At 42.1% G+C, this 15,873-nt stretch overlaps 1 protein-coding gene across 2 annotated transcripts in view; it reads right to left on the bottom strand.

Annotated features, from left to right (window-relative positions):
• Positions 1-8,557: 8,557 nt before the first annotated feature.
• Positions 8,558-15,873, bottom strand: part of Dcaf10 (DDB1 and CUL4 associated factor 10) — a 39,907-nt gene continuing 32,591 nt past the window's right edge. For both annotated transcript variants that reach the window (XM_059254281.1, XM_059254280.1), the window contains 4 exons: positions 13,845-14,047; positions 11,981-12,091; positions 10,506-10,651; positions 8,558-9,582 (listed from right to left, as the gene is read on the bottom strand). In XM_059254281.1, coding sequence (XP_059110264.1) covers positions 9,214-9,582; positions 10,506-10,651; positions 11,981-12,091; positions 13,845-14,047 — 829 coding nt within the window. In that variant the 3' untranslated portion in view covers positions 8,558-9,213. The remainder of the gene's footprint in view (positions 9,583-10,505; positions 10,652-11,980; positions 12,092-13,844; positions 14,048-15,873) is intronic.

The raw sequence follows: 15,873 nt of genomic DNA, 5'->3' as shown, positions 1-15,873 counted from the left end.
GAGGCCAGCCTGGTCTACAGAGCGAGAGCCAGGACAGGCACCAAAACTACACGGAGAAACCCTGTCTCGAAAAACCAAAAAAAAAAAAAAAAAAAAAAAGAAAAAAATTAAAGTTGTTTTCTGATTGACTTGATACACCGATCCATCCATCAGCCACACAAAATAATCCTAACTTGTCTCTGTGTTTCTCAAACTGTGGTCCCCAGGCCTGCAGCAGCAGAAAACCGGGTAGATGAGGTGCACGGCTTTTAGACAGGGCAAAGACAGAGGCTCAAGCTGAGGCCTAACACCTGTGGCTTAGCTCTTCCAGATGATTCTAACGCACATTAGAGCCCTCTGCTATGGGAGGGACTTGGAGGAAAAGGCAGCTGGTCTGCCTCACTGTTCAGAAGGATCAGTTTTCCCAGTGGGGGAGGGGTTGGGAGAGATCCTGAGTGAGAATTAGTGATGAAGGTAGTCAACACAGCTTCCGGCACAGACTTCTGGCTGAGAGTGAGAGCAAGGAAAAGCTCTTGGGGCCGTGTATGCTTCCCATGACTGAACAAAACAAATCAATTTTAAAAGTGGAAAGGGTGCCGTTGAGATGGCTCATCAGGTAAAGGTGCTCGATGCCAAGCCTGATGACTGAGGTTCAATGTCCAGAGCTGAACGTCAGGAAGAGAGAACGGACCTCCATACCCACACCACGGCACAAGCACACCCCTTCCCCCTACGTCATAAATCAATGTAATAACGGGTGGGAAGGGTTCTTTTGGCTCAGTTTTGGAGGTTCTACATCCTGGTCTGCTGACGTCACTGTTTGGGGCTGTGATGAAGCAGTACACCTGTGGTTCACATGGCCAAGTGTGGACCGTCTGACAGGCAGGAAGTGGAGAGGGGAAGGGGCCTGGGTCCCCAAATGAACATCCCCCAAACAGGCTCTGTTGTCTAAAAGTTCTACCCCCTCCTCCCAAATGTGTCGTGGGCTAGGGACCACTGCAGACCCCCATGACCACAGGGCCAAGTGCTGCTGGGACTGCGGAGACGGGTCAGGCCTAGGTGTGGTGGTACACAGTTGTAATCCAGTTCTCGGCCAGCTGAGGCAGAAGGATCACTAAAAATCTCATGAGTGTGTGTGTGTGTGTGTGTGTGTGTGTGTGTGTGTACTCATGTGCACATGGATGAGAGCCAGAAGTCAATCTCAGGTATTTCTTCTCAAGCTATCCACCTTATTTTTTGAGACAAGGTCTCTCACTGGGACCTGGGAGCTCTATGCTTAGGCTAGACTGCATGGCCTTGAGCCCCAGGTATCTGTCTCTGTCTCCCAGCTCTGGGATTCACAAGCATAGACCAGCACACTTGGATTTTTATATGGATGCTGGAGATGAAATTCAGATCCCAGCCAGGTATGGTGGTGCACACCTTTGATCTCAGCACTTGAGAGGCAGAGGTAGGTGGATCTCTGTGAGTTCGAGGCCAGCCTGGTCTACAAATGGAGTTCCAGGACAACCAGGGCTGTACAAAGAAACCCTGTTTGGAAAAAACAAAACAAAAACAACAAAACCCCACACATGTTTGTCATGATTATCACAAACCTGTATCAGAGAGAACATGAGAACACACTGTGTCATTGGTTTTGCAGGGGGGAGAGACAGTAAGCTAGAGAATACAAGGCATACATACTCACCAGAGGCCCCAGAAGGAACACAGCCCCTCACGATTTGATTTTTGAGTAGGGACCCGTTCTGGATCTCCAACTGTAATCTTACCTTTGTATGACTTTAAACCACTAAGGTCATGAGAGTTTGGTACAGCACTAACAGGAAACTAATATGTATTATTAATGTGCATTAGAATGCCAATTTCTTATCCAATTAAAAAACTATTTTTATTTGCCGTTTTTGTTTTTAATTTCACTATGTTACTCTGACTGGCCTTAAATTTGTGATCCTCTTGCCTCAACCTCTCAAGTGCTGGCATTACAGGCATGTACCACCATGCCCAACTAAAACGTCTTATTTTTAAGTAGCCCAAAATATGTCAGTGAAAGAGCTAACAGTGAAAATTAGAGCTACAATTTGTTAAATTACTTTATCTAGTTTGTCAAAACAATCTGAATCGAATGAAATTCATTCTTATTTGTTTAGTTTTTTTAAATTAATTTAATTATTATGTATACAGTGTTTTGCTTGTGTATATCCCTTCAGGCCAGGAGAGGGCGCCAGATTTCATTGCAGATGGTTGTGAGCCACCATGTGGTGTCTGGGAATTGAACTCAGGACCTCTGGAAGAACAGCCAGTGCTCTTAACCTCTGAGCCATCTCTCCAGCCCCCTGTTTAGTTTTGAGGTGGGGTCATGCTATGTCACCCAAGCTGGCTCTGCCCAGGCACAAGCAATCTTTGTATTTCAGCTTCCAGAGTGCTTGGAAGTACAGGCCTGTGCTACCAACCTGGCTAAACCATTCTGTTCTTACCTCTCTAGTGCAGAGAGAAACTTAGAACTTTGACTTTTAAGTGTTACACTTTTTCTTCTGCATATGTTTTGTTGTTTTTCAAGACAGGGTTTCTCTGTGCAGCCCTGGCTGTCCTGGAACGTGCTCTGTAGACCAGGCTGGCCTCAGACTTGGAGATCTGCCTGCCTCTGTCTCCTGAGTGCTGGGATTAGAGGTGTGTGCCACCATTACCCAGCTATATATTTTGATTAATATAATAGCATAACTGGTAAATAATCAAAATGTGGAGCCAGGCCTGTACTGATGGCACACGCCTTTAATCTCAGTACTTAGAAGGCAGAGACAGGTGGGCTTCTGTGAGGTCCAGGCCAATAAGAGCTACATTGTGAACCTCTTTCTCAAACAAACAAACAAACAAAAACTATGAAAAAAGCAAAACAACAAAAAATTTGGCATGAATTCATAATTTTTTCTGGAGGTTACATGATCAGAAAAGTTATTATCAGTAGCAAATTATTCTGCTACTGCTTCTGTCTCAACCTTATGGTCAATCCTGATCTAAAAATGCACACCCAGGCGGTGAAAGCAAACTATTTCCAGGCACTATATTTGATATTCCATTGACCTTTCAAACACGTTAATCACACACAAAAGTGTGTCCAATGTTTGCAAGTAACATTTCTTTCTTAAAATCACATGATGAGGTAGACACGTACCAAACTATTCAGTGCACATATAAGGGTTTAGTAAACCGGGAGATTTTGTGGAGGTGTGTGCGGTGGTCACCGTGGTCCCTTCTATCCACTCAAAGGCTGCAAACAATTCAGTGGGAAAGGTAAAACCATGCACAGTCTTAGAAAGCTTCTCTGTTCTGAAATGAACACTTGACATACCAAAAACCTTCTAGAAGTAGCTTTAATTATAGATTACAAATTAAGGTATGAAATCATGACTTTGTGCTATCTTTGAATGAATGTTTTTACTCACAGGTAGGTGGAAGATGTGTAATTTATGGTTCTTACAATGTCCATCTAAGTAAAAACTACTTAGTGTGCGAGCCAAGAGCCACATGAAAATGTAGTGCTGCTGTTCCCAAGTTTACAAAAGGGCATGAAACAAGCATGGAGCCTATATAATCCCCAGCCCTGTAACGCCAGCCCTGGATTCATGTGTTTCATAGGCTTCTATAGAGAGACTTTAGTTTCTCATCTCTGTTCCCTGAGCACCTAGTACTGGACTAAGCATATAGTAGGGTTCAAATCCATGTTCAATGAAAGAGAGAGCCCGAATTTATGTTCAAAATCAGTAAATACCCAGATGAAGACAGCCTGCTACTTAAAAACAAATAAAACAACAACCCCCCCCACACACAAACAAAACCAACCAAAATAAAAAAACCCAACCACCACCACCTGTTACTGCCTCTGGGGCTCATTAATTTTGGAATTACATTCTGCTTCATGAGAACTTGAGGCCACACATTTGAGGTTCATTTGATTCATTCAACAGATATTTATTGAACAACTACTCTGCCAGATCCTCTCCCAGGCACCATGGATACAAGAATAAAGATAGCCCTGCCCTCAAGGAGCGCACAGTCTAGCAAAAGGACCAATAGCACCTTAGACCCTGTGAGAAAGTGTTCTGGTTGACAGCTTATTAACTAGAATAAACCAAGTTTGCCAAAAATACAAACTTAATGTTTGGGGGGAAAAAACAGTTTGGAGATGAAGAATGCAGTCAAATTTGGAAGAAAATTCAAGTATCTATTCTTTAGTGTGAAAGCCATGAAATCTATGAGCCAGAGCCTTGGGGAAGCTACAGATTCGGCCTATCTTAAAGACTGTGACCAGATTTAAATCCTGAACATCATTACTCCTGGGGGTGTCACTTATAGTGACGTTTATATACATACATTCAAAAGATATGTGCATTAAGATGTGCTCCTTGGGGCTTTTGACTAAAACCTCCTCTGTCAGGTCATTTACAACTCAAAACAGCAGCATAAAGGCAAACTGGAGACTTTCCTGTTGGTGATCATTTCCATTACCATCTGAACAGGAGGTATCTCTAGGATGTCCATGTTAGTCTTCTAGTGTGATACTCAAGCATACATTTCAGTGGTTTCAACGGCATCGCTATGGTCTTAAGCCTCCTGGAGTTTCCTTTCTTTTCTGCACTCTTCTGGTCCTAGAAGCGGGAAGGACCCCTGCAGATGCAGAGCTGGTGTCCATACTGTGCTTCGGGCCAATGCTAGTTTTTAATCCAGCAGCAGCTTTAGTTCATACATCTCTCACTTGGTTGCACTGGGAAAGTAGCCTCACCTTTAGCTGGGGGCTTCATCGTTCAGCTGGTGAGTAGAACACAGCCAGAGGAGTTGGCTCACTGTGTGCCCAGAGTTTGCCCGGTTACTTTTGTGGGCAACGACCAGGACCGGTTAACTCATGTCACAGCCCGTAACTTGAAGACAGCACAGAATAGAAGCCTGTTAGAAACAGGCTTGTTGATGGAACACATTACTTCGCAATACATTTTTTTTAAAGCTAACAATGAGGCAAATAATTACATAGTTGTGAGAATCACTTGCTAAGAGATATTCCTCACATTTCTTATAGCCCTTTGTGTTCTATGAAATGTTCTACAGGTATCAGAGCTCATTGGGTATTTGCAATAACACATCATGAATGTAACTTCATCATGATAAAACGAATTAGACTGAGCATGCTGTGTAAGAAGGCAGGAAGGTAGACTACCATACCTAAGGAGACTTGCATCAAAATTAAGTACAAATTTAAAACGTTGGCACTGAAGAGCTGTGCATTAGTTATCCAGACAGAATTCATATATAAGGATTCCTTCACGACCAACAGGTGTTACTGAGTGGACCTATACAGCACCCAAGGACCACTGGTCACTGAATGAGGAGGATTATCACCTGGAAGTTACTAGGCCATATCTCCTGCTTTTATAAAAGCCAAACAAAAGCCTGGCATGGTGGTGCACGCCTTTAATCTCAGCACTTGGGAGGCAAAAGCAGAGGGAACTCTGAGTTGGGAGCCAGCCTGGTCTACAAAGTGAGTTTTAAGGTAGTCAGGTCTACACAGAGAAACCTTATCTCGGAAAATAAATAAATAAATAAATAAACTAAAAGCCAAGTGTAACGGACACAGTGCTGCATACTCCAACATGAGACATGCCAGTCTTCTAAGAGATTCTTGGGGTGCTTCCCCTATACTCACCTAGAACAACAACCTTCAAGATTCTATTCGGTGACCTGGTCCTAGGTACAGGAGGGAAAAAATAAAATATACATATGATTTGGGCTTTGAGAAAAAAGACAACACTTAAAAAAAAAAAAAAAAGAGTCTCACTGTATAACTCTGGCTAGCCTGGAACCTTAGTATGTAGACCAGACTGACCTCTGCCTCGCCAGTGCTGGGATTAAAGGTGTCCGTGTCGTGCCCCCCCCCCCCCACTTCACTGGTGTTTTACCTGCATGTATGTCTGGGGGAGGTGATAAGTCCTGGAACTGGAGTTACAGACAGTTGGGAGCTGGTGATTGAACCTGGGTCCTCTGCAAGACTTCTCTTCCTCTCAACTGCTGAGCCATCTCTCCAGCCCCATGATCACACATTTTTTTAAAAACAAGTCTCTTATTTTAGCCCTTCACTTCCTTTTTGAAAATAAGCAACTACTGTATATTTGATGCACCTAAGTCATTCAGCATAGCATTCCCACTAATTGATGTTCTGAAGGAAGCTTTTGGCTAGCATGACTGACTTACCAAGATTTACTGATAGTAATAACTTCATTATCAATTATAATATACTTCTACCAATTATAATAAAAGTGACTTAATAAAACAGTAAAAAATACCAGATTTTTAGACTGTTAAAATGGGACCTTAAGATGGTAATATGCAACTTTTTCCAGTAGTATAGGTTTTCTGAGGCCCTTCAATTTTTGGTTAATACTGCCTGCTATTTTCTTGACCCTGACTCTACCTCGGAGAGCAACGGTTCTCTGCTAAGTCTGCCGGCTCTTCTCAGGTCTCATCTATGTAGCTTTGCTTCTACACAAGGCTGACTATCATCTACATTTTTTTCAAAATCACGGGTGCTTGCCCTGCTTAGTTTTTCGCTTAGGACTGGCCCACATGTATGCCTGGGGTTAGGATCTTCAGTCTCATGGAAACATCAGCGTCTGAAATGTTTTTACACAGTACTGAAGGGAATGAGGCCAGCCTTGTAATAAAAATTTGCAGAAGATACCGAGCACATAAACTAACAGACCAGTGTAGCTCATCCTTCATGAATTTAGGGGCAGAATGGTAAAGGAGTGAGTACAGACTTAGCAAAGAATAAACAGGCAAACCTGGGTCTGAATCCAGTGCAGCCTCCCACTGCCAACTGTGGCTTCAGGCAGGTCACTTCGTTTTTCTGACCCATTGCTATCTTCAACATGATTGGAGGCTCAGTCCACCTACCTTGTAAGGGTGTCTGTAGGGCCAGTGGTAAAGCAGACACATTCTTTAACACATAGTAGGTATTCAAAAACAGTGATTCAAGAATCCCTGGCTTGACTTAGGTGACATGTGGGTATAATGTCTGACACAGAACTCTTTCCAAACTGTTAACAATTATGATCTTCTTTTGAATGTCAATTTCATCTTTATACTTAATGGCTTTTAATTGTGATAGTTTTGATTGTAATATTTTCCTCCTAAACTATTTTCTTTGGGAAAAAATTTTTTTCAAACCTATTGAAGCAAGCCTATGATTTTCACTGTGCTTTGTTATTTTTTCAATGACTACAAAACTTCCAGCTTTTCCAACATCTATGATAAGAAGATCTAATTTTTAAAGACTGTCCTGGAGCTAGTATTGTTCTCAGTGAGACACAAGCTCTTACAGTTGTGGGAATAATGGGCACTAGAAAAAAACTGTGTATTTATTCATGTATTTGGGCTATTTAAACATTTCTGTAAGTATTAAAATACTTTTTTTGCTATGGATAAAACTCTCAGCATCTACTTGCATGCCTGTCTTTCCCAATCTGATCATCTTATTCACAATAATATAACCTAAAGAAAAAATGCCCATAATCACTGATGTTTTTAACGGCCTGCATAATACAGTAGAAACTGCCCTGAGCAAGGAATCGAGACTTGAATTTTGGCCCTGGCTTTACCACTAACTTTGTATGACCTTAGGCAAATCATTTAACTTCTTTTATTTGTTCAACAATAAAATAAATACCACTTCAAGTTATCTGCTCCTCTAAAATTGCTATTGTTGATTTATTATTATTACTGTTTAAAGAGCTGAAATAGCTGTGGGAACTGTGTTAAGCACCAAATGGATACAGAAACACCTACTGCCATTTCAGGTTGTGTTTTCAAACTATGACCTGGAGGCCACCTGGATACAGACGATTGAAGGTTCTGTTTATTACAAATGGAGTCCTTTCCCTGCCTAAATCAGTCTTCTAAGGTCAGGTCAGGCCCAGATTCCTGCATTCTTTACAAATCCTTCAAGGATTATACTGCATCCTAACATTTGAGAAACACTGGCCTAAAGGGCATGTGACCAAAGAGAGCAAGGCTACTTACCTGGCTTAAATTATGACAGCTTCAAGCATATCTCAACACAGTGCCAATCAATGTAGCAGAGACCGGAAGGATGTTGCCCATTCAAGACAGGACGAGCCTTGTGTTCACACCTTGCCTGATACTTTCCATAACCAAACACAAGACAGAAGTGCTACTCAAGTCACTGACTGTCGACTTATGACAACCTCTTAGAGGACTGCAGCTCCCTTTTCACTAACAGGGAGAGCTGAGTTTATGCTCTCGGGCTGAAGGAACAAACAATACAGTCTTTGAGTTCTCTCTCACCCTACCACTGTGAACAGCTCATCTGTGTGATTCCAAGAGTCACAGCCAACCTAAGCCACGTTAATCTTCTCACTCTACGGCCAGACACTGCACCAACCTAATGAACAGATCTTCTGTACAACAGAAGTGACCAAGCTTATTCCTTTTCCTTTCCTTTCCAATGCTGCTGACAGGAACAAAATATCAAATAAAGACACATGCTGGAGATTTTAAATTCATACAAGTAAAATAAATTACAAAGAAGTTGTAATATTTTTCTAGAATTTCACAACAAAAATCTCACATGAGATAATGTGTAATTTTAACAGGAAATTTTAAAAAGGTATTTTGTTGCAAGAGTATCAGTTATGAGAATAATGCCATTATCTGTGCTCAGTATTTGACAGCAACTTTAAAGGCCAAGTGTACTGATAAATGAAGATGACTTTTCTTCTTTCAACAACTGGCGTGCCAACATCCAACTTCTGGGTTTTATTTAAGACTAGTGCCATGGGTTTTTCCTCATCCCAACCACGACTCTTGTCAAATGTTCGCAAAATTCATACCAAAATCAAAAAAGAGGAAGGGAGGCAGAGAGGAGTGGTGGAATGGGGGTGGGGGAGAGAACAAGAGCCACATGCAAAATGACCAAGAAAACCCAAGCTCAGTGGCACAGAGAGCAGGAGCAAAGGAATGCTGACAGATGACGCTGCATGGTTGAAACGGAGATGCCCGGATGATGCCGGATGGCCAAGTACTCAGGTCACATGTGTGTTCACCAACCCATAAGAACCAAGATGTTGACCCAAACTTATAAGATCTTCTAAAAAAGAAAATACTTCACCTAAATTGAAGTAATTCATAAGCCAAACACCAGAAGAGTTCCTTATTTGATGTAAGTTGTGCCTAAAACTTTGGCTGATACAAAGAGACCCGTCCACTAAGGCACCCTGAGGCAATCTGACAGTGTGTTGGAGAGAACTTTGTTGTCAGGACCACATCGTTATGAGAGTACAGAGAACGGATCACCCGCAGGGGACTGGCCTCTTTGGGTAAACAGTCAACAAGCTCACTGCACTGTTTGTCAAATCCCAACAAGCGAATCCCGTAGCCATGTGGGGAAGAGATCATCCGTCCGTCAGGGCTGAAGCAAAGTTCTTTGATGTAGCCCCTGCCCACGTTGGCTTCTTCGATGTAATGAGTCAGGCGCAGGGAACAGCGAGGTGAGACAGGTCGCACTGGAGCTCCTTCTTGGAATTCATAGACACAAGTCCACTGGAGGAGGAGAAAGGACAAACCAGGTTACAGATCCCCAAACAGACTGCAGAGACTATTGCTGAGAAGCTCAACAGAGCCCACACCACAGGAGTGTTGCAAGAAATCAGTTAGACGAGTATCATCCTTCTCACCTAACTCTAGCTTTATCTTCATAAGCTAGAGGTAGTGTGTGCTACCATGCTGTAAGACCTCTTGCTCCCGAGGCTGGCTATGACTTCTGTAGTAATACATCCCTTTTTTTGAGGGCACCAACAGTCCAGGGCCCAGAGTACTTCTGTCCTCGGTGTGCTTCAAAGGCCTTTCTGTCTTCCCTCAGTTTGGTCTGTAGAGCCCGTGAGCTTCTTGCAGACTCCTGCCTACCACAGAGATGAGAGCCTAAGGTCTTTTCGCTGTTGTTTGAGACAGGGTTTCTCTGTGTAGACTTGACTGTCCTAGAACTCACTCTGTAGACCAGGCTGGCCTCAAACTCACAGAGATCTGCCTGCCTGTACCTTCTGAGTGCTGGGGTGATCCTAAGGTCTTTTAACTCTACCTCCAGGCATCAGTTTAGCCCCTTCCTTTCTCAGTTTCCCCTGGCTTTTAGAGAGACAGTGATGATAACGGCCTTACTAAACCCTACATTTAGTCAGCTTAGCTAAACAGCTTGGTGTATAATGTGGACTGTATGGATTTGTTTGTTTTTGTTCCCATGATGGGGGCAAGATTAAAGGAGCTAGGCATGACGTCAGCTGATGATGGTCTTTAGGGCACTTCTCAGCTCACTACACCAAGGCAGGAGAGGAAGAAGAGACCGAAAGGGAGAAAGCCACAGAGCGGGAGGGAGAGGAGTGGAGAAGCAGGGTCTTTGCAGTGCGCCCTGAGGGCAGGGAAGGGCAATTTGTCCAGTGAGCCCTGCGGACAAGAAGCACTGCAGCCCGTACCTCCTGATCATCAGTGTTGCTTGAGCACCGAAGAAGGGTGGCCCAGCCTTTGGGGTGCAGCTGTAAGGATGTGATGCAGTTTCCACGATCCCTCTCACCAGGAACTTCAGGGGTTAAGACTTCAAGACTATTTCGTGGTGAAACTCCTGAGATACAAAAAAATTAAAGATTTTGGATTTTTGTTACCCAGGGACTAAGGCAAAACCATGATTTCTGGCAACTACCTTCTTGCCTTCACCTCTTAATTTGCCCCTCACACTATACCACATGTAAAAAACATGGTTGATCTCCTAACCCCAATATATGTGACTTTTGCAGCAGGACTAACCAGTGATCTAAGGCATGAAAGCTGAGTGAGGTCTTTTTTCATTGGACCTGTATCTCAAAAGGCCCTTTATTTAAGAACTGATTTCATGTGCATGGAAGGAATCTAGGAAATTAAGGTCACAATTCTCAACTCAGGGGACTTACTGGTCTATAGACCAAAGAAGGAAATATTCGGAATCCAGGACTTATGGCCCCTACGGACAGTCAGATGCTTCTTTATACTGGGATTAAGACACTCATCCAAAGTTGAAATATTTAGGTTGTAATGCATTTAATACAGCCAACCCATGGGACAGCACAGCTCTGTGACAGCTTGGTGTACAGTATTGGCTGTTGATTCTTATAACAGTGTAACGAACTGCAAGATACCCCATTACTTTCCAGAACCATGAGAAAAAGTAATGCATATAGCTAGGTGGGGAAAGATCAAAATTCAAAATGTGAAGTTTGGTTTCTGTTGAATGCATGCTACTTTATACCACCGTGAAACTGGAAAAACTTTAAGTTGAGCAACCGCAAGTCTCTACCCATAGGATAAAGAGATATAAAACAAGGGTGGGAGCCATCTTCCTGGTGACTCTACTATAAGCCGGGTCATTTCCTTCACCCAGTTCCTAGTATGCCGCTGTTGATAAGTAGAAAGTGAGAAACCATTTTCACAGATGGCATAAGAAAGCAACCTAGAAATTTTGTATCAAGAGAAAAAAACTTCATTGTTGCTGCTGCTGCTGCTGTTTCTTAAGACAGGGTCTCACATAGCCTAGGCTGGTTTAGACTTCTCTGTAAACGAGGCTGATACTCCTGCCTCTCTCAAGCGCTGGATTACAGGCTGTGCCACCAGGCCTACCTCTGCATATATACTGATTTCATTTTCATGGCATCCTTGTTCAGAATCTACATTTCTTAAATACAGTTCCCAACTACTTCATCTTCAAACTAGACCAAATTAAGGTTGGGCCAGGGCAATAAAACCAATGCTTCTATCAGAGGTTAAAGCACAAGATGGTTGGCCTTTTCAAATGATGACTGGAAGGGCAAGATGGGCCTGATCTTTCCTGGTTTTTGTTTTTATGGATTAAAACTAAGTCAAAGAAAGCTATTTGATGGAAACCATTGCTGTAAGGTTGTAAACCCACTTTTTAACACACCTTCTCGTTGAGAGGCTCGTGACACGTGTTTCTCAGATGAGTTAGCGTCACTGTGATGACAAGGTGAACCAGAAACTCTAGAACCAGAAGAACTTGATGAAGTGGTCAAATCTTGAAAAGAAAACCGAACAATAAACCTAGCATAACTCTTGTAGAATCTCTTAATTTTTTAATTATCTATTTGAACTTCTAGAATTCACCCAAAATGACCAACAAAATCTCATGACTATACCTAAGATGAGACAGAACAGCTCTTGGTTCTGTTTCAGGTCTACATTCTTTTGAAAACCTTTTCTAGGTTTTCACACATCACAAAAGATGTGTGAAACAGATAAGCATGCAAACATCTTCGCTTCTCTAACATTTCTAAAACAGAAGAAAAAAATTAAAACCTGTGGGACAATGAGTATCAGATACCTGGGTGTTACGTTACTTTACACAGCTACACTTCACCCTGCATCTCTGGCAGCTGCGCACTTCTGGAGAGTCCTTGACAGCCTGACTCCCTGTGACATTTACAACTAGAATCACCTTTAAGAGACCGAACAGCTTTTTGGTTTTTCAGTCAAAAATGGACAACTTGAGGGGCGTCATTCACATACCGCTAGTCCTAGTACTCGGGAAGCAGAGGCAAGTAGATTTCTGAGTTTAAGGCCAGCCTGGTCTACATATTAAGTTCCAGGACAGCTACAGCCACACAGAGAAACCGTCTCAAACCTTTAAAAAAAGTGGCCAACTACAGCTTCTCATTAAGTTGATTATCAATGTTTAATTTTTTTAGAGGGCAATTTTGAACCTAAAAAGCATTAGACTTCAATAACTGTTAAATTTTGTAAGTTCATAAAAGTTAAAAATTTCAAATTATAAATTTAATACAATTATACCTGCATTTTCCCAAGGGATTAAAAAAAAATTAAAAACCACACGGCTACTTATTTCTTGTGTGTGCCACAGCGTAAGTGGGGAGAGCAGAGGGCAACCTGTACAAGTTGGATCTCTCAACTGTGTGGTTCCAGAGATGGAACTCAGGTTGTCAGGCTTGGTGGCCAGTGCATTAACCCAAAAGGAATTTTCAGGAGTAGCCTGTGAACACAGGAGAAAGAATCGAACCATTTGAAGCTGTTTTTTAACCAAAGGTCTTTTCACTTTGGGTTGTGATTTATAAACAGTCCTAATAATGAGTATGACTCTAGGCCAGTCTTTTCATTTCCAGATGCAGATGCAATATGATGCCTGTCAGATAATATTGATATAATATAGCATTTAAGGTTTTATGAGCCCCAGCTTCATTTAAATTTACTGAAATCAGCAATGAAAAAAGAACAAGGCTTTTGCAAGAGGATGCTCCAAAATGAATCAGCCTGTGAGTGGACATGGAAGTGTAGGAAAGATAAGACCTAGAACTCTTTTCTTTTCTTTTTTTTTTGAGACAGGGTTTCTCTGTGTAGCTTTTGGAGCCTGTCCTGGAACCCACCTTGTAGACTAGGCTGGCCTTGAACTCACAGAGATCCACCTGCCTCTGCCTCCTCGGTGTTGGGATTAAAGGCATGCGCCACTACTGCCCGGTGACCTAGAACTCTTGAAGTGACTATAACTCAACATCCTAAAACAGGTACCACGGGCTATCACTAAGTTCAAGGCAGGGATGGTGATTCTCTGGCAAGTAGAAATCAGACAGAAATTTGAGAGTTCAGAGTCTTTCTAGATTACAAGTTAGTGCTGTTGGAGGTAAACATAGATCATCGCATGTCCCTGGAAAGCCACGAGAAAGCTTCCTGAAGAACAGCTTTAACTTTCTTTCCTTTCCCTGCTTGCACACGTACAACAGAAATCTCTGTGGCTCAGATTCTTCAGTAAATCTTACCTGAATTTGAAGTAGTTCTTCTTGCTCTCAAAATGGGATAGCTGCCTACTTCTAAAGACTTAGTTAAGTCTAGATCGTGCAAAATCAAGAGATATCCAGAAGATGTTGAGATCAACATTTTGGAACAATCTGGTGTTAATCTCATTCTCATGAGAAAACGTGTATGAAAGAATTTCTTATGTGGACACCCATCTTCTGTGCACCTAAGAAGAAATCAGACCAACAAACCTAGTGTTACCACAGATATAATACTTTTAGTACAGTCACCTTGCTTTCCTCTTCAAGCAGAACTGAGAACCAATGAACACTTCACACACATACTTCATGCTGCTTTACTTACTACCCCATCTGAATCTCCCACCCTTCTTTGGAGATCATTTTCTGAGTATATCCTCCACAGTTTTGAAGTACAACTTTGTTGAAGTAAACTCTCACGGATGCCTCTGACTCTTTCGAACAAAGGTTTCACTGAGTGTACAGCGTAAGGCTGCCAATGGCCCTCTATGAACGTGAGGAAACTACCGCACTGTTGCTATCTGCCCGACCGTCTGCTATCCGCCTGGTACTTAGAAGGAAGTTTTTCTCCACTTCCTTTGGCTGATCTTTTCGTCTTAGAATCCTGCAATTTTACTTTGACATATAAGAATTCAGATTTTTATTTTTCTTCATGGAGATTCATGAGTTTCTAAATCTTAATATTTATATTGTTCAAATATTCTGAAAATTTTAGTCATTATTAATACTGCCTCTCACCCATTTCCTCTATTCTTTTGCAGATCCTGATGTTTGGAACATTCACGTTTGATGACTCTGTTTTTTCATCCTTCTTATTTCTCTATTTCTTTATGTTGTGTTCTAGGTAACTTTTCAATTATCTACCATCTATCTAACCTATTCTTTTAAACTGTCTGTGGGGAAAAATTACCAGCACCTCTAGCAGATAGGTATGTACTCTACCAATGAGCCGCAACCCCAGCCTTTTTTTGCTTCCTTAGTTATATTTGGTTCTTTTTCAAGATCTGTCTGCCTAGTCTCTTTGATGTATTTTCATTCCTTTTTGAATTTCTGTTTCGGGTTATTGTGAAAATCATGAACCATATAACAGCAACAGAAAAGCATCTAAACTTTTTTTAATAGGAAGCTTATGTGGGGCGGGGCATGCTTGTGGAGGACACGCTGCAGGGGTCTGCCCTCGCCTTCACCATGTGCATCTGTCCCAAGGATGAAACTCAGGCTGTGGGCTCGGTGGCAGGGGTCTTGACCCACGGAGCCACCTTGCCAGCCCATAAAACATACTGAGGATTTTAAAATGAAGAGCTGTGACTCACTACCCAGAGGCTGAACAGTATTAGTCCATTAAAAGGTCTCTTTCTACTGTATCTTATTTTCGCTTCAAGCACTCAAGTCTCACATATATGAGAATACGGGTAACTAGTTCCTATGTTTTAGTCTCCCTATATTGTCTCTCTACCCTCTAAAATCTTCCTAGTTATGTTTCCTCTATGAGAAGTTTTTCTCAATCATCTGATTATCATTGGATGCCCGCTCATAGTTTAAGAGTAAGGGATTCCAGGAGGCAGGAGAACAAGGGAATCCGTGGCTGATATGTAGAACTGAACTGTATTGCAAAATAAAAAAAAATAATAATAATAATAATAAATATTTAAAAAGAAAAAAAAAGAGTAAGGGATTCAAGCCACCGGGAACTCTGAGTACAGGGTAGGGTGAAGCCATTTCTGAGGAAGATCTTAGTGCTTAGATCTTTGGGGGCAAAAACTGAAAGAAATAAAAATGTTTGAGCTTAACATTCAGTGTGCATTACCACTTAATTTCCTTGGTTTTGGCAAGGCACTGAAGCCTCCAGCTATTTCTGGCATCCTTCAATATGGCAATTTTTTTTTTTTTTTTTTTTTGGTTTTTCGAGACAGGGTTTCTCTGTGTAGCTTTGCGCCTTTTCCTGGAACTCACTCGGTAGCCCAGGCTGGCCTCGAACTCACAGAGATCTGCCTGGCTCTGCCTCCCGAGTGCT

The sequence above is a fragment of the Peromyscus eremicus genome, chromosome 2 (assembly GCF_949786415.1).
Source record: "Peromyscus eremicus chromosome 2, PerEre_H2_v1, whole genome shotgun sequence".
Classification (NCBI taxonomy): domain Eukaryota; kingdom Metazoa; phylum Chordata; class Mammalia; order Rodentia; family Cricetidae; genus Peromyscus; species Peromyscus eremicus.
Note: the sequence above shows the minus strand (reverse complement) of the source record. Positions and strands in the feature narration are given on the sequence as shown.